This window comes from Schistocerca gregaria, chromosome 3, assembly GCF_023897955.1.
Source record: "Schistocerca gregaria isolate iqSchGreg1 chromosome 3, iqSchGreg1.2, whole genome shotgun sequence".
Classification (NCBI taxonomy): Eukaryota; Metazoa; Arthropoda; class Insecta; order Orthoptera; family Acrididae; genus Schistocerca; species Schistocerca gregaria.
In genome coordinates, this window is record NC_064922.1 from 137,179,492 (window position 1) to 137,206,951 (window position 27,460).

The following is a 27,460-nucleotide window of genomic DNA, read 5'->3' on the forward strand; positions in this document are numbered from 1 at the left end:
AACGTGCTTTACACACCTTTAAATTCCACCCTACAGTGGCAAATTGTATCAATTATAAACGATTACGTGCGCAGTGTCGTCGTATTATTAAAGAAAGCAAGAAAGCCAGCTGGGCTGCTTTCACAAGCACCTTCAACAGTTTTACTCCTCCTTCTGTTGTCTGGGGTAGCCTGTGCCGGCTATCTGGCACTAAGGTCCACTTACCAGTTTCTGGCTTGACGGTCGCGAATGACGTCCTTGTGGCCCCTGATGTTGTCTCCAATGCCTTCAGACGCTTTTTCACAGAGGTTTCGAGCTCCGCTAATTACCACCCTGCCTTCCTCCCCCGAAAACAGGCAGAGGAAGCTAGGCCACCTAACTTCCACTCCTCGAATTGTGAAAGTTATAATGCCCCCTTCACCATGCGGGAACTCGAAAATGCACTTGCCCGGTCACGGTCCTCCGCTCCAGGGCCTGATTCTATTCACATTCAGATACTGAAGAACCTTTCTCCTGCGGGTAAAGGTTTCCTTCTTCGTACTTACAATCGCATCTGGATTGAGGGACATGTTCCCGCATGCTGGCGCGAGTCTATTTTTGTACTGATTCCTAAGCCAGGGAAGGACAAGCACTTGCCTTCCAATTATCGACCCATCTTGCTTACCAGCTGTGTCTAAGGTGATGCAGCGAATGGTTAACTCTCGTTTGGTTTGGCTGCTCGAATCTCGACGCCTACTTACCAATGTACAATGTGGATTTCGTAGGCGCCGCTCTGCTGTTGACCATCTGGTTACCTTGTCGACCTTCATTATGAATAACTTCTTGTGGAAGCGCCGACTGTGGCTGTGTTCTTTGATTTGGAGAAGGCTTAAGACAGCTGTTGGAGGGCGGGCATTCTCCGCACCATGCATACATGGGGCTTTCGCGGTCGCCTCCCTCTTTTTATTCGTCCCTTTCTAATGGATCGACCGTTCAGGGTACGTGTGGGTTCTGTCCTGTCATACACCTTTCGCCAGGAGAATGGGGTGCCACAGGGCTCAGTTTTGAGTGTCGCTCTCTTCGCCATAGTGATCAATCCAATAATGGATTGTCTCCCAGCTGATGTATCAGGCTCCCTTTTCGTGGACAATTTTACCATCTATTGCAGCGCGCAGCATACATGTTTCCTGGAGCGCTGTCTTCAGCATTCTCTTGATCGCCTTTACTCCTGGAGTGTCACGGTCTGTATTAACTTCTGGCGCTACAAAGAGTTTCTCCCACCGTCCTTATGACTCGGTCCCATTGCTCTCCTATTCGTGGAGTCAACAAAATTTTTAGCTCTTACATTTGACAGGAAACTTAGCTGGTCTCCACATGTGTCGTATTTGGCTGCCTGTTGTACCCGTTCTCTAAATGTCATCCGTGTTCTCAGTGGTATGTTGTGGGGAGCGGGTTGAACCATCCTACTTCGCCTATATCGGTCGATCGTCCGCTCCAAGCTGGATTATGGGAGCTGCATATACTCCTCTGCACGGCCGTCCATCTTACGCCGCCTCAACTCCATACAACATCGGGGTTTACGGCTTGCGATCGGAGCATTTTATACTAGTCCCGTTGAGAATCTTCATGCTGAAGCCGGTGAATTGCTACTCACCTACTGGCGCGATATACTGCTTTGTCATTATGCCTGTCGGCTACTGTCAGTGCCTGACCACCCATAGTATCGTTCCTTTTTTGACAACTCTTTCGACCGTCAATACGGGTTGTATGTCTCTGCCCTGCTATACCCTGGAGTTCGCTTTCGTCACCTTCTTCAACACCTTAATTTTTCATTCCTTGCAACCTTTAGAGTGGGAGAGAGCCACGCGCCACCTTGGCTACAGGCTCAGGTTCGTGTTCACCTTGACCTCAGCTCCCTCCCAAAGGAGGTTACCCCCAGTTCGGTATACCACTCTCGTTTTGTCGAACTTCGTTCGAAGTTCATTAATATGACCTTCATTTATACAGATGGCTCTAAGACCAATGACAGGGTCGAGTGTTCTTTTATTGTCAGGGCACAAAGTTTCAAATACCGGCTACATGGCCATTGTTCGCTCTTCACAGCTGAGCTCTTAGCCCTCTGCCAGGCTGTTCTTTACGTCTGCCGCCACCGACATTCTGCTTATGTCATCTGCTCCGATTCTCTGAGCGCCATCCAGAGCCTCAGTGATCGGTGTCTGGTTCACCCTTTCGTGTACCGGATCCAACGCTCTCTTCAGCAGCTGGTGGATGACGGGTCTCCAGTTAGCTTTATGTGGGTTCCTGGCGATGTTGGTATCCCTGGGAATGAAGCTGCAGATGCCGCGGACAAGGCTGCGGTCCTCCAGCCTCGGACGGCTTCTTGTTGTATTCCTTCATCAGATTGTAGCAGGGTCATTTTTTGGAGCATTTTATCTCTGTGGCATGCCGATTGTGCTGCACTTAGGGACAACAATCTTCTGGCCTTGAAACCTCTTCCCGCGGCATGGGTGTCGTCCTTACGTCCTTCATGGTGGGAGGAGGTCGTTTTGGCCCAGCTACGAATTGGACACTGCCGGTTCAGCCATCGCCATCTGCTGACGGCTGCGCCGGCGCCGTTCTGTCCATGAGGGCAATTGCTGACGGTCCGCCACATTTTAACATCCTGTCCGGATTTTACTACACTGCATCTTGATCTTGGCCTGCCATGTACTCTGGGTGCCATTTTTAGCAGATGACCCAGGAGCTGCTGCTCGCGTTCTTCGTTTTATCAACTTGACACGCCTGTCTAAGGACGTTTGATTATGCTGTTATTTTTTAATCCTATGCCTGTTAATACGTCTTTTATAGTGTTGTCCCATTTAGTTGCTGTTTTAACCTTGTGCCTCGTGGTGCATTCCTAACTTAGTGAGGGTGCTAATGACCATTGTAGTTGTGCACCCTAAGACCACAAAAAAAAGAAAGAAAGAAAAAAAACTCTACAACACCCTAGTCCATCCTTGTGCCACACCTAATCCCAATCACTTGTCGCAAGGCTCATATCTCTGTGAAAGTACCCGGTGCAAGACCTGCCCAATCCACCCACCCAGCACTTTCTATTCCAGTCCTGTCACAGGCTTATCCTATGCTGCCACCTGTGAAAGCAGCCATGTCATATACCTGTTCTGCTGCAATAATTGCACAACTTTTTATATTGGTATGACTACCAACCAGCTGTCCACCAGAATGAACAGTGACCTCCAAACTGTGGCCAAGAGCAAAGTAGAAAAACCTGTGGCACAACGTGCAGCTGAACGTAACACGATTGATTTCGATGCATGTGTCATGACTCAGGCCATTTGGAGCCTCCTCCGCACCATCAGCTTTTTGGAACTGTTCAGATGGGAGTTACCTGTACAACACCGGCCTCGACATATGGTAAGAAACTGTCCCCATACCCTTCACCCAACAGTTTTCACTCCCTCTGTCCTACCATCTCCACACTATTCTCATATACTATCCTCTTTGTGTGCTTCCCTCTGCCAATACACCACCATATTTCCCCACTTCTCTCCTTTTCCACTGTCTGTTCCTCTCCCCCCCTGCCCACCTCCCTGCCACACAGCCACCCTGACACTGCGCCTGTTGGCAGTCTCATCCCTGCACCTACCACCAGACAGTGCCCTTCTCTCCCTTCCTCTCCCCCCTCCCCTCTGCTTCCCACTCCCACCATACACCCCTATCCCTTATCCATTCCCGCCTCATCAGGATTTGTGCTTAAAAGCTTATGTGTAACTGTCTTTCAGTTGTGCCTGTCCGCAGCTTAATGTGTTACCACTATCAAGTTTTTGTCCTGGTTCAGAAATACTGTAGATCCGGGAGTGCATCATAGGAACATGATAGGCAAAAAGCACAACTTTTTACATATGCTGGACATATTCTGTGGTGTCCTGCCCACTCATCTCTTATAGGGTGCTTAAAGGGTGCTACCTTCTTGGATAGCTATACAATAATCCAAGGAAATCGTATTAATGGTCTTTATTACAATAAAGTAGACTGACGATAATAAAGTAGACTGACTTTGGGTCGCAAGCAAATCGCGACATGCAATCAATCAATGTTGATACAAGTAATTAATATAACACAAGCTGCAACATTGTTGTGATAAAACTGTGATCCGTGTGTAATAAGTTTCCTTTAATTTACGTCTATGGTCACAAACTTTTTGTTAACAGATTACCGGTTTCGGTCTTTAATGACAGTCATCAGATCTGTTTCATAAAAACAAAGTCCCAATGTACTGCAGCCATAGTGACATTGTCAAATGTTAAATGAGGAATCAGCACCAGCATCGTCAAATACATATAAAAAAATGCTTATTCCGCATTTAACATTTGACGATGCCACTATGGCTGCAGTACATTAGGACTTTGTTTTTATGGAACAGATCTAATGATGGTCATTAAAGACCGAAACCGGTAATCTGTTAACAAAAAGTTTATGACCGTAAATATAAATTAAAGGAAACTTATATAATTAATATAAAACACAAGTTTCAGTATAACAGTTAGGATGACGGCTGTTATAGTGCTGCTCTTCTAGTGCCAGGTGTACTAGTCCCCATCTTCTACTGTCTGGCTGAGCCTGGAAGGAGCGGCAGTTGTGTTTTCTTGATAGAGACCACTCCTGTTGTGGTGTGGTGTGGTCCTACTCATCGTACTATTGGCTGCCATCATCTCTCAGCCTTCTCTGCAGTTACATTCTTCATCTTCATGCCGGCACTTGTCGTTACACAAGAACATTCCTCCCATCCCCGAAGCAATGGACTGGCATCGTGTAGGGAGTGTGACCATGCTGGGGGAGACAGGTGTGTGGGCACATCGCTGGACTAGAAGCTATGACCTTTGCTCTGTCTGCCGGAAATGACCCCTGTGGAATGACCCCGGTGAAATTTTGTGACATCATACACAATAGCCAAAGCCACTTTCTCAATTTGTGAGTAGTTTTACTGAGCTTTGGACAACACTTTTGATGCAAAAGCAATGGGCCTGTCTTTATCACCAATTCTGTGTGGAAGCATTGCACCGATTTCGTAAGAAAAAGTGTCAACTTGCAATACAACTGGTTGGTCAGGATCAAAGTGAACTAAGCATTGATCACTGAGCAATGCATCTTTAAGTTTTTGTAAAGCTACTTGACACTCATCTGTCCAAACAAAGGGGACATTCTTGTGACCCAAGCGATACAATGGAGCTGCTATTTATGCATCATTTGGTATGAACTGAACATAATTGTTCATTTTCCCTAAGACTACCTGAAGTTCTGTGACACTGCGAGGAACTGGAAAATCTTGTATGGCTAACAAATGTGACTGAAGAGGGTGTACATCTTGATTGTTTATTACATGGCAAAGATACTGTAACTCGGGCTAAAAAATATCACACTTGTCCAATCTACATTTAAGTTCTGCATCAGATAACACACAAAACAAAGCACACAAATTTGTAATATGTTCTTTAGGGGTACGACCTGCTATGACAATATACCTGCTACGACAATATCGTCCAAATAGTTTGAACAGTTCGGTACTTGCACAGTCAACTGCTCCAAATACTGTTGGAAAATGGCGGGTGTGGGAACACTTCCAAAACACAAACGCAAATATTTAAACAAGGCCAAATGAGTATTCACTATACACACTTTTTGAGATTCTTCACAGAGTGGCATTTGAATATACACGTCATGAAAATCAATTTTTGAAAAGTAGCGTCTAGCGCCTAATCTGCCCATGAGATCCTCTGTGTGTGGCAATGGATAAGTATCAATGACAGTTTGTGGGTTGACTGTAGACTTAGTGAACAGAGGCGAATGCAACCTGAAGATTTGGGGAGCAAAACATGTGAACTTGCCCATTGACTAGCTTGTATGGACGCAATAACCCTGTCATCTTGCAGTCCTTTAAGTTCAGCAGCATCTTTGTCCCGCAGTGCGATGGGAACAGTCCTGGCCCGGCAAAATTTTGGCTGAGCATTGTCTTTCAGAGTAATACATGCAACAAAATTGTTGGCATTGGCTAAACTTTCAGAAAAGAGTTCTTTTAGCAAGCTAGCTACACTGTCTTTTGCATGGAAGGCAGACACTGACAACACATTGTCCTGAATGTTAAAGCCAAATGAATCAAAAGAATCAAGACTAAATATGTTTACACACTCTTCATGTACATGAGTGTTACATGGCAGGCAAAGTACATTTTCTGAGAAAGGGAATATCTTGACAATTGTAAGGCGTTAGTTGCATGCTAGTTTTAGACAGGTGTGGGAGCCTAACAGTTCATGTGTGTGATAGAAGCATCAGTGTCCAACTGAAATTTCCCACGTTTCCCACAAATAAGTAAATGAACAAAATGTTTGATTTACTGGTGTATCACTGAAGAAATTGCACAGTTGCTAGGTATGATAATGCCTGTTGCAGACTTAGAATATACAGCATTAATGACATGAGTAGATTAATGCGAGTTGGCCAAATTCTTATGTTTGTTCTGTTGGAAACATACAGATTGTACATGTCCTTTCCGACCACAAGCGTAACACTGAGCTTGTCAGGAGGGGCAGTCTTGACGTTTGTGCCATGAATAACACTGAGGGCAAGGTTTACTTCTGTTCACCTGTGTAGCCACCTGTTTAGTGAACTACTTTCGCGGCTTGGAGTGTTGTTTATTTGGCACGGCTAGCGCAAGTTGCCACTGAATGGGCCGATCACAAACCAGAGACTCAACCAGACAAATAGTTGGCTGCTCAAATTTATCAGCTGATAGAGCACCTGAATCATACTGATCTAGTATTTGCACTACCTGCTGAAATGATGGATCGGACTGTTTCAAAATCTGTTCTGTGAGCTTGACATCTGAATATAAAGCACCACAAGCACATTTGAATTTTCATTTCCTTGTCATACCTTACAAATCTGCACACTGCATGGACCATTGTTTCTGCCTGTTGATTCTTTACAACCACCATAGCCACAGAACACAAGAAATGATCAATTATAGTTAAAATCAGTGATTCCCTACTGTAAGCAAGCTTTCATTTCAGTCAGATGCTTTATGTGGAATTGCTTGCTATCCCTGTAATTTTGAAGCTATCACTGGCTGCAAAGAAACATCCTTTTCTGTTTTCCTCTCATTTTGGTATGTTGTTAAGTTTGTGCTACAAAATTTAGCATTATTGGTTTAGCATTTTAGCCAAACTTTTGACATTAAGTATTATGAGAACGTACCTGGCATTATTTTAGTCATGGTTCTAAACTGACCACTCATACCCACGAAGATAGAATGTTTGCGGGATACGCTGAGAGCATTCTGTGATAGTACCCTGAACATACCAAAGTTGGCCTTTGCCTTGAATTTTCCCTGCAGTGTGCTGTAGGTATGCTAGCTGCAGGACTGACCAACAGTCACTCTCATGGATCTATGCCATTACCTGACAAAACGACTTGCTTACCAGGTATTGCACATGCGTGTGCTTATCCTTTGACAGGAAATAGTCAAGTGTATGATGTGTCTGATCTGATTTAATAATTGTGGTAGGTGTCATGTATAATTTTGGTACATGAATTTTTGTTATCTGAATTGACTGTAAGTGAACAGTGATATTATAAGCTGTATCGCAGAAGTTAAGCTAACATTTTGAGCTGCACGAGGGCGCAGGGGAGCAGACCCTGTTTAGCTTTGCTGGAGACAGGGAGCGTCAGTCAAGACAAGTTGCATAACAGGAGCAACTAAATTGCCCTCGCGTAGCTCAAAGATGTTACCTTAACTTCTGTGATACAGCTTATAACATCACTGCTCTCTTACAATGGATTCAGATACCAAAAATTCATATACCAGAATTATACATGACACCTATCAATTGAACACAGTCAGATATGTGACATTAGTTGCTGCAACTGGTATATAAAAAATGACAACCTGTGGAACCATTGGAGGGTGTCTGCTGAATGTGTCTTTATCATTCCATAAGTTGCTTGTGACCCTTGTGTTGTGCCAAATGGTGATCTCCTCGGAGTACTTGGACAATATGGACTTGGTATGGGTTTGGCAAATGCAGTGTCCTCAATATGAGACTGTTGAGTGGTGTTGGTCTTCAGTAGCTTTAATCTCTAGGCAAGCTTCAACAATGAGTGATTTGTGATTGTGAAGCATTAGTTGCAGATACTGATGATCAACATATAATTGTTCAGATCTGCAATTATAGTATAAAATCCTGCAGAAAAATCAAATACATGTCTGTTAACAAATGGGGTGGTTAGCTATTGATGGTCAAAGTAGAGAGGATATAAAATGTAGATTGGCAATGGCAAGGAAAGCGCTTCTGAAGAAGAGAAATTTGTTAACATCTAGTATAGATTTAAGTGTCAGGAAGTCATTTCTGAAAGTATTTGTATGGAATGTAGCCATGTATGGAAGTGAAACATGGACGATAAATAGTTTGGTCAAGAAGAGAATAGAAGCTTTCGAAATGTGGTGCTACAGAAAAATGCTGAAGATTAGATGGGTAGATCGCATAACTAATGAGGAAGTGTTGAATGGGATTGGGGAGAAGAGAAGTTTGTGGTGTGGCAGCATGGAGGGTAAAAATCGTAGAGGGAGGCCAAGGGATGAATACATTAAGCAGATTCAGAAGGATGTAGGTTGCAGTAGGTACTGGGAGATGAAGCAGCTTGCACAGGATAGAGTAGCATGGAGAGCTGCATCAAACCAGTCTCAGGACTGAAGACAACAACAACAACTACTACTACTACTACTATTGAGATTATACATTTGGAGTAAGCAACCTCTCTGGCTCCCGCTTTTTCTCAGTTGTATTAGATCCATCTACATAACACAAAGTTCTTAATAGATTGATCTTTACTCCCTTCATTGCTCGTGAAGGTACCACAATGTGTAGTTCTTCAAATAGCAAACTTTTTAACAGCATGGGTGAGCCATCAAGGACCAACAGTATGTGCTCAGAGAAGGCTGTAGACAGTCCACTAGAGATTAAGCTCAAAAATATTATCTTAACCATAGCAGAATGCAAAGCAGTTCTGAAACTGCTTTTTTATTGCTTACAGAGACTGTGCTTTTGATGAGTTGTCTCCTTGCCACCCTCTTGAGGAGTTCAATTAGAGATAGCTGGTGAGTTTGAGAGAGTGCCTCTGTAGTTAGTGTATTGGTTACTTTGGTGTGTCAAGTAATCAGGATATTGTCAGACTTTGTAGTTGCCATTGGTGTTAATAAAGTGCAGGATGGGCAAGGCATATGATATTTAAGTGCATCCGATTCCATCATGGGTGTAGTAGATACGTGCAATACTATGCTTCTGAGGTTGAGTAGACACTGGAATTTGTATGTAAAATTGTCTGTTTCCTGTTACAGTCCACCACAGTTGTTGGTAAACCCTTTCAACATGTTATTGCCCATGACAGTTATATCTGGCAATGACAGTTTTACCCCAAATTGAGATACCTCTATGTACATACTCCACAAGACATTATCCGGTGCGTGGCGGAGCTTACCACATACCATTGCTAGCTATTTCCTTTAGTGTTCCACTCCCAAATAGCGAAGGAACAATGACTGTCTTAAGCCTCCATAAGACCCAAAATTTCTCTCATCTCACCTTTATGGTCCTTAAGCAAAATGTACAGTGGCAGCAGCAGAATTAATCTGCAGTCAGCCTCAAATGCCTGTTCTCTAAATTTCCATAATGGTGCCTTGTGAAATGTGTCGTCTTTCTTCCAGGGATACCCGTCAGCATTCACAAAGCACCTGCTTGACACGGCCACAGGTAAAAAGCCCAGTGCCTACATGATGGAAGATATGTTCAGAGTGAGATGTTGCAGTGGTAACACATTGGACTAGTATTTAGATCATACAGATTTAACTTTTCTGGAATTTCCTTAAATCAATCATTTCCTTAAATCATTTACAAAAATTACAAGAATAGTTCTTTCAAAAGTGTACAGCAGATTTTCTTTACCAATCTTAGCTTGTGCTTAGTCTGTTTTGACCTCATTGTGAGTTTGGCTTGCCTTCCGTTTGGAGGTACTGTATGAATTCATCATCTGGCTCTGATCAGATTTGTTGTGTCTTTCCCATTCCACACTCATCTGTCACGCTAATGGCCAGTACATCATATGCTAATGGCTCAGTTACATTAAAAGCTGAACTATTCCATTCACTCACGTTGTGTATTAATTTATGAATGTTTCCCAGTTTTTGAACTATGTCCTTGTGGCATGAAGAGCTTCATGAGGAGGTACTTCGCAGAATCAACAAGGAAAGAAATAAGTGGAAAATGCTGACAAGGAGGGGGGGGGGGGGGGCAGGATGATAGGACAAGTGTCAAGATGTCAGGGAATAATTTCCATGTACTGGAGGGAACTGTAGAAGGTAAAAACTGTAGGGGAGGACATAGTGTGACTATATCCAACAAATAACTGAGGACATTAGGTGCAAGTACTACTGTGAAGTGAAGAGGTTGGCACAGGAGAATTCATGGAGGTCTGCATCAAACCATTAAGAGGATTGATGATCTCCTCAACACACACAAAAAAAAGGAAAGTCCAATTAAGGAGGTCTCCAAGGAAAATAATGGGAGACAGTGTGCCATTCTCTTGTGAGATGTACACATGCACCAGAACTGCACAACTGTGTGCTGAAGAGTGATTGTTGATGATTGACAGTATGTCATGACCAGTGAAATAAACTATCTGGCTGCTGTGTAACCTGGTGGTCACTTCATTGGTATGAAGTCATCCTGGTCCATCTTTGAACAGGACACTATTAACATGGATTGCATACTGTGGCAAGAAGAGTTCTCTGTAAGTGGTGCTTGTGGGTACATATTACTGAATGCCACATTTTATTATTCATATTTTGTTAAATTAGGCCGTTTTTATGTCACTTTAGTCAATTTTACACAAAAAGAGTTTAGTCATACAATGCTGGGTTTCACAGTTAATACTTGTCATTATTGTTTTGTGGGCTTAGGCTGTGATTCAAAGCATTTTTCTCTGCCTAACATGTCATCTCCCAATGATGCCTCAGAACATGTCCTACCAACCGGTCCCTTCTTCTTGTCAAGTTGTGCCACAAACTACTCCTCTCCCCAATTCTATTCAATACCTCCTAATTATTCATGTGATCTACCCATCTAATCTTCAGCATTCTTCTGTAGCACCACATTTCGAAAGCTTCTATTCTCTTCTTGTCCAAACTATTTATTGTCCATGTTTCACTTCCATACATGGCTCCACTCCATAAAAATACTTTCAGAAACGACTTCCTGACACTTAAATCAATAACCGATGTAAACAAATTTCTCTTCTTCAGAAACGCTTCCCTTGCCATTGCCAGTCTACATTTTATATCCTCTCTACTTTGACCATCATCAGTTATTTTGCTCCCCAAATAGCAAAACTCCTTTACTACTTTAATTATCTCATTTACTAATCTAATTCCCACAGCATCACCCGACTTAATTCGACTACATTCCATTATACTCATTTTGCTTTTGTTGATGTTCATCTTACATCCTCCTGTCAAAACACTGTCCATTCCGTTCAACTGCGCTTCGAAGTCCTTTGCTGTCTCTGACAGAATTACAATGTCATCGGCGAACCTCAAAGTTTTTGTTTCTTTTCCATGGATTTTAATACCTACTCTAAATTTTTCTTTTGTTTCCTTTACTGCTTTCTCAATATACAGATTGAATAACTTTGGGGAGAGGCTACAACCCTGTCTCACTCCCTTTCCAACCCCTGCTTCTTTCATGCCCCTTGACACTCCCATCTGGTTTCTGTACAAATTGTAAATAGCCTTTTGCTCCCTGTATTTTACCCTTGCCACCTTCAGAATTTGAAAGAGAGTATTCCAATCAACATTGTCAAAAGCTTTCTCTAAGTCTACAAATACTAGAAACATAGGTTTGCCTTTCCTTAATCTTTCTTCTAAGATAAGCCGTAAGGTTAGTATTGCCTCACGTGTTCCAATATTTCTACGGAATCCAAACTGATCTTCACTGAGGTCGGCTTCTACAAGTTTTTCCATTAGTCTGTAAAGAATTCGTGTTAGTATTTTGCAGCCGTGGCTTATTAAACTGATAGTTCGATAATGTTCACATCTGTCAACACTTGCTTTCTTGAAGTCTGAAGGTATTTCGCCTGTCTCGTACATCTTGCTCACCAGATAGTTGAATTTTGTCAGGACTGGCTCTCCAAAGTCAGTTAGTAGTTCTAATGGAATGTTGTCTACTCCCGGGCCATGTTTTGACTCGGGCCTTTCAGTGCTCTGTCAAACTCTTCACGCAGTGTCATATCTCCCATTTCATCTTCAACTACATCCTCTTCCATTTCCATAATATTGTCCTCAAGTACATCACCCTTGTATAGGCCCTCTATATACTCCTTCCACCTTTTTGCTTTCCCTTCTTTGCTTAGAACTTGGTTTCCGTCTGAGCTCTTGATATTCATGCAAGTGGTTCTCTTTTCTCCAAAGGTCTCTTTAATTTTCCTGTAGGCAGTATCTATCTTACCCCTAGTGAGATAAGCCTCTACATCCTTACATTTGTCCTCTAGAGATCAGGAGCCTTAGCAGTTTAAAATTTAAACAAACTCATCTAGCTGCACAATTAACATGTATCCACATCACGATTGGTTTGTGATGTCATCAGACTGCTGCTAATATCATGGAGCTTTGAGAGGAGAAGACTTGGCACTGTTTGCTTTATTTGTGGCACTAATGCTCAAAACTTATCTAATTTCAGTCCCTCTTTTTTCCTGTAAAGTTGTTTCTGTGCTTTTGAAATTCTCAGTATATTATAGCATAGTAGTGACTGTATCTTAATAAAACTATAATATCTATGGAATGAAATCAGTAGTTCCCTTGTCCCAATTCATGATTTGCTACTGCCAGTTTATCTGTTTTTCACACATAACAATTGCTTTTGTGTTGCTTAAGTTTCCCACATGTGCAGTGGATTTTATGGACACCTGGTGTGGCAAGCAGAAGGCATAGGTCCTCCGTAGTGTTTAAATATTGAAACACCTGTCTTGTTGGTTTAAGCACTGTCAATATTGTCATTTTAGTACTCTGCTGATGAATTCTGTGACTGTTTTTATAAATGGGAGGCAAACTTTCCCTTCAGTTGGTTCTTTTTCATCAGAAGATCTAGATCTTATTAGGGGATAGTGGACAGTTTCTCTCTGTCATAGTAACTGTTTCTTCTGACCCAGTAATTCTCAATCTTATCGACCTTGTATTTTTTTCTTAATCTGAAATCACCCTTCCCATTGTCTGCCTGTTGATCTTAGTTAGTAATCTGTTTTATTTGATATTAATATTCTTAATTTTTAAGGATTTTAAATGTTATTGTCTCGTTCGTGGGTTTCATGCATGTCTTCCTTGATTTCTGTAATCCATCTAATGTTGCCCTTATTGTTCCACAATTTTTCTGTTAGTCTCCTGGTACTGCCGTTGTTGTTGTTGTTGTTGTTGTTGTTGTTGTTGTCATGACTTATGTACAAAGAGTGACATGATCATGCTAAAAATTGGTCCCGTTTCCTTGTTCACTTCTGTTAGAAGCTTGTCTCCAGTGTTCATTCTACTTTCTACCATCAGTATTGTTTACTTCTGTACTGCCACTTGTTTAGAAAATAATTTAACTTGCATGTGTCAATTTTTGGCTTTGAAACTGTTTGGTAATGTTTTAATTCTGTGGTTACTGAGAAACCCTTTTGTTGTGAAACTTCCTGGCAGATCAAACAGTTTTAATCTGCTAGGAAGCTGCACATTCCGCTGCAGAGTGAAAATCTCATTCTGGAAACATCCCCCAGGCTGTGGCTAAGCCATGTCTTCGCAGTATCCTTTCTTTCAGGAGTGCTAGTTCTGCAAGGTTCGCAGGAGAGCTTCTGTAAAGTTTGGAAGGTAGGAGACGAGATACTGGCAGAAGTAAAGCTGTGAGGACCGGGTGTGAGTCGTGCTTCGGTAGCTCAGATGGTAGAGCACTTGCCCGCAAAAGGCAAAGGTCCCGAGTTCGAGTCTCGGTCAGGCACACAGTTTTAATCTGCCAGGAAGTTTCATATCAGTGCACACTCTGCTGCAGAGTGAAAATCTCATTCTGGCATTTTGTTGTGTTTAAAGTGCTATACATCACCAAGAATAATCAGTTATTCTGTTGAAGTTGTGTGTTACTTCTCCTAAATATTTAAATTTGTTTAGAATTTTTACTTGTTTTTTTATTCCTTTTGTGATTTTGTTTACATTTTAGTGGAGTGCAAGTTATATATTGATAAGAGAGTGAAACAAAATTTACTGGAGGCCCTTCGATTTTATTTGTTGATAAATGAGGTGGAAGTTTAAAAGCTTGAAGGCGGAGGGGGCTTCAGGGGGAACCCAAAAATTTTTCAGACAAGAGATTTTAGTGTGTTGAAAAATGGCTGGCACCCTTTTTAAGCCAGTGATCAGTTTTTCTGCTTTAGAAATTATATAATTATCTGATCAGTTCCTAAACTTGCTTGGATTCCCCTGTTGATACCTACCATAGGAATTACATTTTTGAAGGGGTTTTAATATCTGAAAAGGTGTGTTTGGAAACAAAGATGAAGGGTGATTTCAGCATTGTAGCAGAATTGTTCATCAGAGTGGTGTGACACTTTGCTTTGCAGTATTGTGATTAGCATAGTGAGAAGCCTGATAAAATGACCAGTTTTCATTTGGTATGCTGTTTTCTTCACAGAACAAATGATTAAAAACACCCCTGAGGTGCATGGTGATTGTGAACTGGTTTGAAGACTCAAAAACAATGATCTACACTAACACTGAGATATCATTTGTCTACCACACTATACAATATTTTTCGAAGCCCATCCTTTTCAGTTGATTGCAGCATTTGGAACAGCCAACTGGTTTAGATCATTTGCACAGAGCAGTGTAGGTATCAATGAAAGTGGAAAAATGGAGGGGGTGGGGGATAAAAAGTATCAAATTTTATTTAGAACCTACGCAGTGAGAACACCCATTTTGATTCTGTTGGGGTCTTTATATTTCTGCTTATAAGAAAACAGTCTGAAACCATTCTGATAGTTTTGCAGAAAGTATATATATTCTCATAAAAAGAAGAGTTGACAGTGTCTCCATAAGTATTAAGTACTTTATTACTAGAAAAAATTTCATTCAGCACTGGTATTACTGATTTGCAGGTGTATCAGGTAACGACACAGCGCTTCGTGTGCCGTAATAAGTTTTTCGGTCGTAGTCTGTCTGTCGGAGGTTTCCAGCAGGCAGTGAGGCAGTTTCTGCACAATGGATCACATTTGCGATCGGATGTTCTTGGCCCCCTAATAAGGCGGCTTGAGGAACTTGCTGCAGTGGTGACTCAACAGGAAGCAACCCGTTTCTATACAACATCCTTACTGCTGATATATGATGGTCTTGAGCACTCCTGTACAGAGGTGGGTACTGTTACAAATAAGTGCTTCTGTTTGTGATAAACAAATCTTTATGTATGAAAATTCAATAGAAAAGTTGGGAGGGGTGATAGAGATTAACTAGTAAAACCTTGATTCTCTAAAGAATAATATTCCTGTGTATAAAACAGCCAGAGTTCTCATCACGTTGCAGATGAGTCAACGTGTTAAATATTTGACAGTAAGTGTGCAAGTGAGAAAAATGTAGAAAAGGTTTTAATTATGTTTAAAGTTTGTTGGAAGTTGCTAAGTGTTCTCAGTATAAAGTACTGGATGAGTATATTCTGGGTAACTTGCACTCCATTTTAAGCAGAAGCTAGTTTTTTATGCATCTCAATATTTGTGGCATCATATCTCCTGAACTAATGTGTCCTACAGTGATATAATTTTGCACGTGTATTCAGTGATACATGTGCATGCTGTCTGCAAAATGTGTCATAAATAGAGCTAGTAGTAAAGAAGTCATTAATAAAAGTGTCATGCCTTATTTTTAAATGTCACTGCACAAACAGCAAAAGATAGTCAGTGATAAACATTTTTTCCTTTATTATTTTATGGGGATTGTTGGTGAAAAAGTTTTGTAAATGTTTGAAATAATTTGTAAAGTTCTTCGGATGTCGCTAAGTGCTCTCATTCTCAAATACTGGACGAACATCGTCTGCGTAATTTGTGTGCTGAGTGTTACACTGCCTTAAAACGTGTACACTATTTCTAACTGTAATACTTGTATTATTGTGTTAACTCTTTCACAAGCTCAAAGCAAAAAAATAACTGTTCAGTAACTAATGCTCTCTCTGGCTGTGATGGACAGTTGGATAGGATAAATAACATATTGCCTTACAGTACTGATAGTCCTTAGTGGAAATCAGTTACAATAATTGACTCCAGATGTTTACAAGAGATGACCTGACTTGTCTGTGCAAGTTAATCAGGAAGGACATTAAACAGCCATGTTAAAAACTGTGGATCACTGGAGGGGTTAAAGTATCTTCTGAAAGGAAAAGGGACATTTATCTACTGGCAAAAACACGTAGGGATCCTGAAGTTGTTGCATACTAGAGAAACTAGTCAAAATTACTGAGAAAAGTTATTAAAAAATCAAGGAACATGCACATGATGTCAAAAATCAGTAATTCCGGCTGCAGACTTAAGGCTGTAAGTAATGTAGTGACAAGAGCGAGGACAACCATCTACAGAACAGGATAACATCATTATTGAATTAAATGGAAGAGCTATAAATGATGAGTGACAGGTAGCAAATATATTTAACAATCATTTCTTAAATATAGTAGAAAGCAGGACAAACAGCTCAAGAGAAAAATCACGGTAGTAAGTTGAAAAAATAACTCTCATAAAATTCACTCGTATGAATATATCAACTTCTGTGTCTGAAATTAAGAAAATTCTAATTTCTCTCAAAAATAAAAGTTTATCAGGTTTTGATGGTGTTTCCAATAGAATACTAAAGATTTGTTCCCATATAATAAGCTCATTGTTATCTGAAATATGTGATGCATCACAAACTCAAGACTTTTTCCAGAGAGACTGAAATATACAAGTGTTAAACCCCACTTTAAGAAAGGTGATAAGACAGAAGTCAATAGGTATTCACCTATTTCCTGCTGACATCACTTTCCAAGATTTTTGGGAAGACGATGTATTCTAGAATACTATCTCATCTTAGGAACAATAGTATCCTCAATAAATCACAGTTTGGGTTTCTCAAGAGCATACTCTACTGAGAATGCTATTTACACATTCATTTCACCAAATTTACAAGCATTAAATAATGAAATAGCACCAGAAATATAAAAGATATTTGACTGTGCGAATTACAGACGTCTGCTAGTTTAATTGAAGTTTTATGGATGTGATGGTGTAGCAAACAAATCGATGATGTCTTATCTAACAAAAAGAATGCAGAAAGTTTGGATTCCACCCAGAATTAATAGTATGCTTCAACCTGTTGATTAAACAATTTTGACAGTGTAAAGCATTTTTCAGAAAATTCTTGGGCAATGTAATTTCCATTAGCTCTTTGTCATTTCAGGTTTATCAGCAGAACAGTATTGTTGAACTTCAGTCATCTCTGAATTGTCAGTTTGCACCACCACATTATGAAAATTCAAGCAATATAGTCCAGGCTCTTATTTTGACTGGGGGAAATCACAGGTCTGGTTCCCCAAGGCTCAATCTTAGGTCCATCATTGTTCCTCATATATGCAAACGATGTTCCGTCTAATATCCAAAAAGCAGAATTAGTTCTTTTTGTACATGACACTAGTACTGGAATGACTGGTAAACATTGTTGTTGAAATTGTCATTGACTGGTATCCTGTGAATGATTTTGCCCTCAGTTTTAAGAAGAGACAGCACAGTTAGTTCTGCACATTTAAGGGTACTACACCAGTGATAAGTGTAACATATGGGGAGGAAATAATAAATAGGATGGAAACTTCAAAATTCTTACAAGGGTATGGTCCAACCTGACATGTCAAAACCTAACCTGAAAAGGAAGAATAGACTACAGTAATGCACTGTCAAAATTTTAGCTACTAAGATGCTCTGCAAGTATTTTTTAAATGTTAAAGTTACTCATTTTTGCCACACAAAAACCACTTACAGCAGCAGTTTATACAGCCCTAGCATGCGAATCAGCGAATAGGCAGAAGCAGCCATGATGAGGATGTGGCACTATGTAGCATGAAGCTCAAAGTGCACACACATTAATTGTAAGCACTTAAACCATCCCAAAAAGGTCTCGTAGCATTAATTCTTTAAATAACTTGCAGTTCATGTAGACAGCTAAACTGTTGTGGATGGAATTGTTACCCAAATGAGTATCAGAGGGAATAAAGTCAAGACAGCGTATGATGTTACATTAAGATGAATTCCATCAATCAGGACTTGAATTTGTTGTCATTAAATATTTTATGACAGTTCTTATGAGTAAGAAATGATTGTGGCTATTGTTCTGCATACAAGGCATACTTCATCAAATTTGTAAAATGTGATGATCCAAACTGACAATGCAGAGATGACTGAAGTTAAACAATACTGTTCTGCTGATAAACCTGAAATGACACAGAGCTATTGAAAATGATATTGCCCAAGAATTTTCTGAAAAATGCTTTACACTGTTGAAATTGTTGTAGGCTGAATCACACTATTAATTCTGGGTGGAATCCAAATTATATTAACAATATTTTGACATTGTCCTTCTAAAGGGGATTCGTTATCTCCAGGCCAAGAGTCCAACAAAAGAAAGGAATTATTCTGCAAATGATAAGAAGACATTTCAGATGTAATATAGAAAATAATTTTTTAAAATTTTGATACTAATTTGTAGTTACGTTTCTGAAGACAGGTACAAAGCTGCAGAAATGGTAGTCCACTGATACTTATCACTAGCATTGTTGTATGCTAATGTTATAGCATTGATTGCCTGTACAAATCTTTTTTATTTTATTTATTTATTTTTTTGATGAAATTATAAAGTGTGGTTTGCACGAATCCTGACTGACTGCCTTTATATGCAGTTTATGAAGTTTTGTCTTTACATCAGCTACAAATTTCTGTGTAGTACTACCTATTAATGACATCTCATTTACATGTTCACTTGAATTAAACTTCACAAATTTGTAACTTTCTTTTCCTAAATCTAACGAGGTTGAAGATGGCTGGAAATAGGCGACGTTCATCTCCTTTGCGATTCAGAGGCCCGGTCTCGAAGATCTCCCTTGGTAACAGTGCACTGACTCTAACGAGCAGTTCTATACCTTGTGAATAGTTTTCTTTAACTCCTTGCAAGTATAATTTTGCCACATATTTTGTACTTCATGTAAAGCTTTCTTCTATTATACAATTTTCATTCAGATTTTATGAAATGAAACCAGCTTTGCTACTGCGTAAGTTTAAGCATTTTGTCCCTCCTTTGTTTATCAAACAATGTACAGCCTTTTCTTTGTCACTAAAAGCTATCACTGTACATGTTTTCTTTGTGGTAGGAAAGTACTGATTTTTGTTGTGGATGTTAATTACCACAACATTCATTGTTTGAAGCAAAATTAATGGAATCACCGTAATTATTTCATGCTTCTTCAAAATTTTACACAATTTCTAAAGAAATGTTGACATCATTGGAATGAATGAATGAATCCATGAATGAATGAGTGAGTGAATGAATGTCCAAGAAATTAATTAACAAATACGATATATAGGTTTTCAGGAGAAGTAGGTGACTTTGATTGGATACAATGTTCTTCGTACTTCATATTCACAATGTTGAAAAAATTAACTGGACTCCACTTTACTGTGAAACTATGGATCCTACACAAAGTTAGACGCTATTAGCAAGCATATACTGAGAAATCACAAACAAAATCAATTTTATCTCCAGTGTTGATAATGATACTGCAAAGGCAAGTGTTAACTATTATGGATATTAAATGAGTTGCAAATTTGAGCAAATAGTAACTGTGGACAATTGTCAGAGAAACCATAAGTGGTAACTGCAATTTGATCTACAAATTATGATTGCATTGTGCAGTGTTATGTTAGCCGATGTGCCATCAACCAAGGACATCTGTCCACTGTGTTGTGCATGCACTGTCTGCTATAGCTATGGCAGTTGTATACATTTTGCCTCCTACCTGGCAAGCTATGAATTCAGCAAATTTTAACATATTTAAAAAATACTTGCAATGTGTACTAGCAGCTAAACTGTTGTAACTGAGTTTCTTTTAGTGTATTCTTCATGTAAAAAAAATTCAGGGCAGGTTTCAGCAGGTTGCATTGGACAGTTCCCTTGTTAGATGTCCATACTGATGATTTTTAAATCGGAAAAAGCACTTTTGGAACTCCTAAAACAACTCAGTTCACCCTTATTTGCACTTAGAATCATTGCAGATGTTGGGGAGAGGTAAAATCAGTAAACTGATATATTTTGCATATTTTCATTCAGTAATTTCATGTAGAATAATGTTCTGGGATAAATCGCCTTTAAGGAAAGAAAGTCTTACTTACTCAAAATGTGCTGGAAGAATAATGTGTGTTGCTCACCCATGATCATCGTGGAGGCAGCTGTTTAAAGAGTAGGCATTCTGACTACTGCTTCACAGTAAATTTATTACCTCATGAGGTTTATTGTAAATAATCCACTACAGGTCAGAAGGACAAATGATGTCCACATTTACAATACCAGAAGGAAAAAGACATACATTACTTAACATTTAGGTTGTCTTTAGCACAAAAAAGGGTGCACAACACTGCTACAAAATTTTTGATCACTTAATCAGTGATATAAAATGTCTGACAGAGAGCAAAGTAAAATTTGAAAACAAAGAAGTTTCTCCTTTGACAACTCCTTCTATTCTGTATAAGAATTTCTATTATTGTAATGTGTAGAAGGTGGTGGGTAGGAATTTATAATGTACGTCTGTATATTAAACAAAAGTCATATAAATGTTCAGTATGTAGCCATATTTACTAATTAATTTGTGAATCAGTATAAAATGACTCATTCCACATCTTTGAGATTTATTGTGCAGAATGATCCATGGAATGTTTATCTACCTACCAAACTAGCTAACAAACCAATATGTAAATAAGAACACCAGATTAATCTTAAGTCATTCAAATGAAAACTTTATATTACTGCTCCACTTTACGAAAGAAAAGAGACACTGCTGGCCATTACAACTGCAAAGTGAGGGAGAACAGCAAATAAGGAAACTTGCCACGCACATACATTATAGTAGGCAGAATACATGATTAACTTTGTAGGTGGTTTGGGAACATACAGGATGCAAAATTTAATTTATCTAGTTGCCACCTCTGACTGCCATGACTGCATGAGCAACATGTGTTGAAAGTTACCGTCACAGATACACTGAAGATAGGACAGAACAGTTGGCCTTTATATATCATAAATACAGCAACTGCTGTCCAAATTACCAGCTATGCAAATGAGAGGTGGTTTTGTATATGCAGTGGCACCCCATAGTACCACATCAGGTTTTGGACCCATATGACGACGACTGCACCCTGCAAATTTCATTCTACTAAGTTTTCACACTCTAAAATGTCTATTGTGATGCTCTACACAAAACCAGGACTTGAATGAAAAGACATGATGCAACTCCTGTACTCAGTGTTGTCGGGCATGCTTGTATCTGCTGCCATGTCAAAGAAAACGACAGCAGTCGTCATGATGACAGTCCATGGTGCACCAGGCATCGTAATGCTATCTGTGTGAATTCTGATCTTTCAAGAACAGCAGAGGAGTAACTAAGCAAAATGTAAAACAGTTAGAATTAAACGAATGTTTTAGCTTTCATGTTTGGAGAAAGGAATGAGAGATTTAAATTTCATCCAGAAGAAATGATTTCTGACAAAGAGGAACATTACAGAAAAAGTCTGGAGCTTCTGGATAAGAAGTTAACTGGGAAGTTATCATTCTCTTTGCAAAAACAAAGGTTGCACCAAAAATCTGTTAAGGGTACTTGAGCAATATACGGCTCTTGGTCTCACTGCCAGGTCACATTGTGTACATCCCACAATATTTATTAGTGAAAACTACTTGTAATAGTTAGATGTTTGCCACTGGTGACTGCTGGCAAATAACAATTGCTGGTGTCCACATTGAGACAGCCTTCTTTACGAGGACTCATCTGAAAAACACGTTGAGAACCAAGTTACTTTGCTTCTAAATAGATGATGATAGTGTGTCCAGGTCCCGTCCTAGGAACAGAGCTGCAGCCTTCTGTGTTTGCGCTATGTCATTGGTGCTTCTGCTAAGCATTATTGTAACTGGGAGACGAAAACTGGTAAAGTAGGTGGATCCTTCACTTCGCTGCAGTGCAGCTGTCATTGGAAATTCATATATGTATATATTTTGCAAGTGTGTGGTATACTGAGTCCTTTCTTGCACCACCATTCAAATAAGTATGGCCTTCCTTACTGCATAGCCGCAGAAGGATGAAGTTGGGGTATTCATTTGTTCATAATCTGGTGTGCGGTGCTAGGGCAATGATCTGCCATTTCAGATTTACCTATATGGTCCAGGCATGTATGAAGGTGGTGTTGATCACATAGGTTTTGAACCACATGACATATCTGGCTAATATAGACATTCCACAGTCGCAGAGAATCTTGTATACTCCTTTTTTTCCTGAGACCAATCTTATCTTTTACAGGATCTAATAAATTGCACACTTTCTTAGGAGGATGAAAAAACAGCGTTTCTGTTCAGAATGCTTTCAATTTTTGAGAAAATACAGCTGAAGTATGGTAAGAAATGAGTTACAGTGGGCAGCCTTAAAACCTTCCTGTTTTTTGCATACTGGGGTTGATATGTTTGTTGTATGATGTAGAAAATACAAAGCTTATGTTTCATCAATGATCAGATTTGCTCCATCAGTATAGTCAGTCTACAATGTATGCATAGAAAGTGTGACATTTTGATCAAGTTTAAGCACAAAGGAAAGCTGGCGGTACACTAGGGCACTGCGAGCCATCTTGCACTTATTTAAGTTTGTTGGCTCCAACCTGGATAACATGGTGTATTTTGCGCTCGGGGCCAAAGAGTGTGCATTTTGTCCAGTTCTAATAGCCTGCTGGTTGAGGATCAGCATTAGAGAATAGTTTTTCAACAAAAGGCTTTTTTGAAAAAAAATTCATTGCATATTCCAGCAAATACAAGAACACCTGACAGAATAGAATAAAGAAAGGAAGACAGCTGCTATTACAGCTTTTTTGCAGTGCTTCAGCAGTATTTCCTCAAAAACAGGAAGAGGCCTCAACAGATACACCTTTAAATGTGTCTTGTGTTCCTCAGTGAAATGGAGGAATATGATGGGTCCTGTGAAAAGCAACCTCCCTTAGGAACCCAGTGTAAATGAAATTTCAAGTGAGTCTGGAAAGCTGTTGTAGCACACCAACTGTATTTGGTCAGAAACATGCAAAGTAGGAAGCAGCTTACAGCAAGCCAACTGCAGGCGACTGCAGATGTCATGCCTTACAAAACACAGCCGTCACACATTGATATGCAAGACAGTCGGGCAAGATATGGAACTAGTTGACACAGCAGCACCTAAGTAGAAAAAGGTGGAAGCCATTTCACACTAGCAACGGCACGAGTGTTCAGTACACGTCTCAAGGCATAGCAAAGTCCAAGCAAGCACAGCCTGTGAGCATATAAATACCAAGCCACAATTGCACTGAAATATTGTTGTATTAGGATCATAGCACTACCACCACAGGGCCGTGACACTTGGTGCACTATCTAGAATGCTGTGCGGGGTCTGCTGTTCGAACTCATCATAGCAACCTGCCCTGAGATGCGAGACAGAGCCACCACAGGTCCTGCTAACCCTTGGGACATTGCATGTTGGCTACAGCACTCCTGCAGTGGGTCACAGCTGCTGCAGTATTGGAGACTTTGGCCGTGCATCAGCTACCACTGGCTTAGCCATTGAGCCGACAGGACGCAGCTGATGAAAGCAGTGGTGTTACGTCACTACTTGACCATGCTGTGCTCTGTCAGCATTGCCTGGATGTCCATACAAGTGCACACACACAGGGCTGCCTGAGTCGCACTGCTGTTGTTTGAAATGTACCACTGTGGATAGCTGCAACAAAGGAATTTAAAAACACACAACAAACCTACTGACTCCAGTCCTATTTCACCATATACTGACCAGATATATTGTACTATGCGAGCATGCGGTGTTGACTAGTCATACACAAGTGGCACCATTAAATCTATCCACCTAACCTTCAGCATTCTTTTGTAGCACCACATTTCAAAAATTTCTTTTTTCTTCTTGTCTGAACTGTTTATTGTTCATATTACTGGGTGATCAAAAAGTCAGTATAAATTTGAAAATAAACCATGTAATAATGTAGATAGAGGGGTAAAAATTGACACACACACACACACACACACACACACTTGGAATGACATAAGGTTTTACTAGAACAAAAAAAAAAATTAAAAATCACAAAATGTCAGACAGATGGCGCTGGATAACTGCTACTGTGACAGGTGAGAGGTATGCCGATATGTTACAGAATCGCATCATCCCCAGCCTGGCTGATAAACACCTGCAGGTATGTACAATATTTATGCAGGATGGGGCTCCACCCCATATTGCTAGACGTATGAAAGATCTCTTGCACATGTCGTTTGGTGATTGTGTGCTCAGGCGCCACTTTCGTCATGCTTGGCCTTCCAGGTCCCCAGACATCAGTGTGTGCGATTATTGGCTTTGGGGTTACCTGAAGTCGCAAGTGTATCGTGATCGACTGACGCCTCTAGGGATGCTGAAAGACAACATCCGACGCCAGTGGCCCACCATAACTCCGGACATGCTTTACACTGCTGTTCACAACATTATTCCTAGACTACAGCTATTGTTGAGGAATGATGGTGGACATATTGAGCATTTTCTGTAAAGATCATCTTTGCTTTGTGTTATTTTGTTATGCTAATTATTGCTATTCTGATCAGATGAAGCTGCATCTGTCGGACATTTTATGAACTTTTGTATTTTGATTTATTCAGTTTTCAAATTTATACTGACTTTTTGATCACCCGGTACTTCCATACAAGGTTACATTGTGGACAAATACCTTCAAAAAAGACTTCCAAGCACTTATTTGTATTAGATGTTAACAGATTCTTCTTTTTCAGAAATCTTTTTCATGCTGTAATCATTCTGCATTTTGCATCCTCTCTACTTCTGCCATCATCAATTATTTAGTTGCTCAAATAGGAAAAGTTGGCTACTACTTTCAGTGTCTTATTTCATAGATTGATTCCACCAGGGTTAGCAGATTTGATTACAACCCACTCCCTGAACTTAAATTGCCATGAGGGGGCTCAATATTCATTTGTTGAGTATGGACTTAGTGACCCTGGTGTTCCTGAGTTGGGGATTAGTAAGTGCCACCAGTTGTCTGTCAGCATAAGCTCTCGACATGCTTCCACAACCACAGTGTGGCATGGCAGTGGAATGTTGTGTTATAGGGAACAGGGAACTAGGCTTAACTGCAGATCATGAGACCAGTAAAAACTTAAAAATAAGTCTCAAGATGTGCTGTGTGCCAATGAGATGCATGGTTGTTGATATGGAACAGTCATTAGTGGGCAATGTTTGGGGAAAATTGCCACACCTCAGTTGTTTAAGACTTGCTCAGTCTAGTGGGGCTCTGTCTGGATGCTTCTGGGACCAAGAGGGAACGGGTGGTCTGCTGGTAGGTATCAACACCCAGTCGCTCAAGAGGCCTTGTGTGTGAACCCTCCATATTCTAAGTTCGAGGATTTCAGTATTTAGAACAAAATGCGTGCTGCAGGTCAGAACGTGTGAGTGAAAGTTAAAAGAAGAGAAGGAAGCTTTGAGAAAGTTTTCCTTTCTACGTTCAAAAGGGTTTAAAATCTATCAAGCAGTTGCATAGTGGGACACTGTTAGTCGAAACCTCTAGTCCCTAACAAGCAGCAAATCTGCAAAAAGTGAAAAGTAGCCATGGTGAATATGCCAATGGAACTCTGCTCCACATCCCCTTGAACTACAGCGAGGATGTTGTCACATGTAGAGACTTGCTGGACATTCTCAAAGGAGAACTGAAAGTTGAGTGGGTCCAATAAGACATTGTTGATGTGCAGAGTATCAAGAAAAGGCTGGAAGGTGATCTGGTCAAATCACACATTCGTACTTACTTTTAATATTGCAGAACCCCCATAGCATGTCATGGTAGGTTTTCAGCATTTAAGCCTGCAGCCCTCTGTTCCCCAACCCAGTGGACTGTTTCAGATGCCAGTGCTTTGGACAGAATGGGGTGTAAGGGAGAAGCCACTTCTGGCAAATGTGGTAAGACTGCCCATCAAGGAATAGATTATTCATCTCCTCTGCAGTGCGTAAATTGCTCTGGGGATCACAAAGTCTGGAGTAGGGATCCAGTGTCCTCCTTGAGGAAAGGAAGATACAGGAGTTTAAAACTACAAAGCGCATCCCATATGATCAGGTCAAAAAGATGTAGAAGGCCATGCCACCTGCCACCCCCCCCCTCCCCTCACTACCTCATTTTGCTTCATTTCTTAAACAGTCAGCTGGCCATTGTGGCCTGGCGGTTCTAGGCGCTTCAGTCTGGAACCACGCTGCTGCAGGTTCAGATCCTGCCTCGGGCATGGATGTGTGTGCTGTCCTTAGGTTAGTTAGGTTTAAATAGTTTCTAAGTCTAGGGGACTGATGACCTCAGATGTTAAGTCCCATAGTGCTCAGAGCCATTTGAACCATTTTTTTTCTTAAATAGTCTTAGTCAGTTCAGAAAACTGAAGCTGCTACACAAATGGAGGTTGCTAGTGTCAGCACTAGTACCTGCATTTGTCTATGCACTTGTGTTGTTGCAGTGATATTGAAGACCATACGTCCCACCAGAACATCAGAAAAGGTCATGGTTGCTGGTGTTGTGGTGCTCTTCCCCCTCCCCCCTTTCTGTAAAATCCAAAAAGACTGTCTGTAGGACAGTGTATCAACTCCCCCTGTGAAGTGTCTCCACTGTAAATTCTCAGGTAACCTCAGTGTGGAAATTTCAGTGAGGATCCCCATTAGTCTGTCTAAATGTACTAACTTCCTTAAATCTTCCTGAGAGAAGTCTTACGTATTATATCTGTCCCCCCTTGTATAAAGCTCCAGTCAGAAACTCATTCTGAGCATACACTGCTTGGCTTGACTCCAATATCTATTTAAAAGTAATTGCTGAAATATGAAAAATGAAGTGAACTGATAAGCACATTGATTTGTCCATGTCTGAACAGAACCTTCTAGTAATATCTTAATAAATGTAATTGGTCACTCATCCCTTCAATGAAACAGTCTTTGTAAGCTGCAAGAAAATCCACAGCATGGTATTTATCTTCTCCTGGAAAAAGCACAGGATAGTTCTAAATTACTTATTTTGTTCAGAATGAATAACTTATTTTACTGTTTCCTTTACTAATTTCACAATTATTTATGTC

At 40.3% G+C, this 27,460-nt stretch overlaps 1 protein-coding gene across 2 annotated transcripts in view; it reads left to right on the forward strand.

Moving 5' to 3' along the window:
- The window catches only part of LOC126353830 (inositol hexakisphosphate kinase 3-like), a 72,995-nt gene that overhangs the window by 20,665 nt on the left and 24,870 nt on the right, over positions 1–27,460 (forward strand). For both annotated transcript variants that reach the window (XM_050002962.1, XM_050002963.1), the window contains exon 5: positions 15,175–15,426. In XM_050002962.1, coding sequence (XP_049858919.1) covers positions 15,175–15,426 — 252 coding nt within the window. The remainder of the gene's footprint in view (positions 1–15,174; positions 15,427–27,460) is intronic.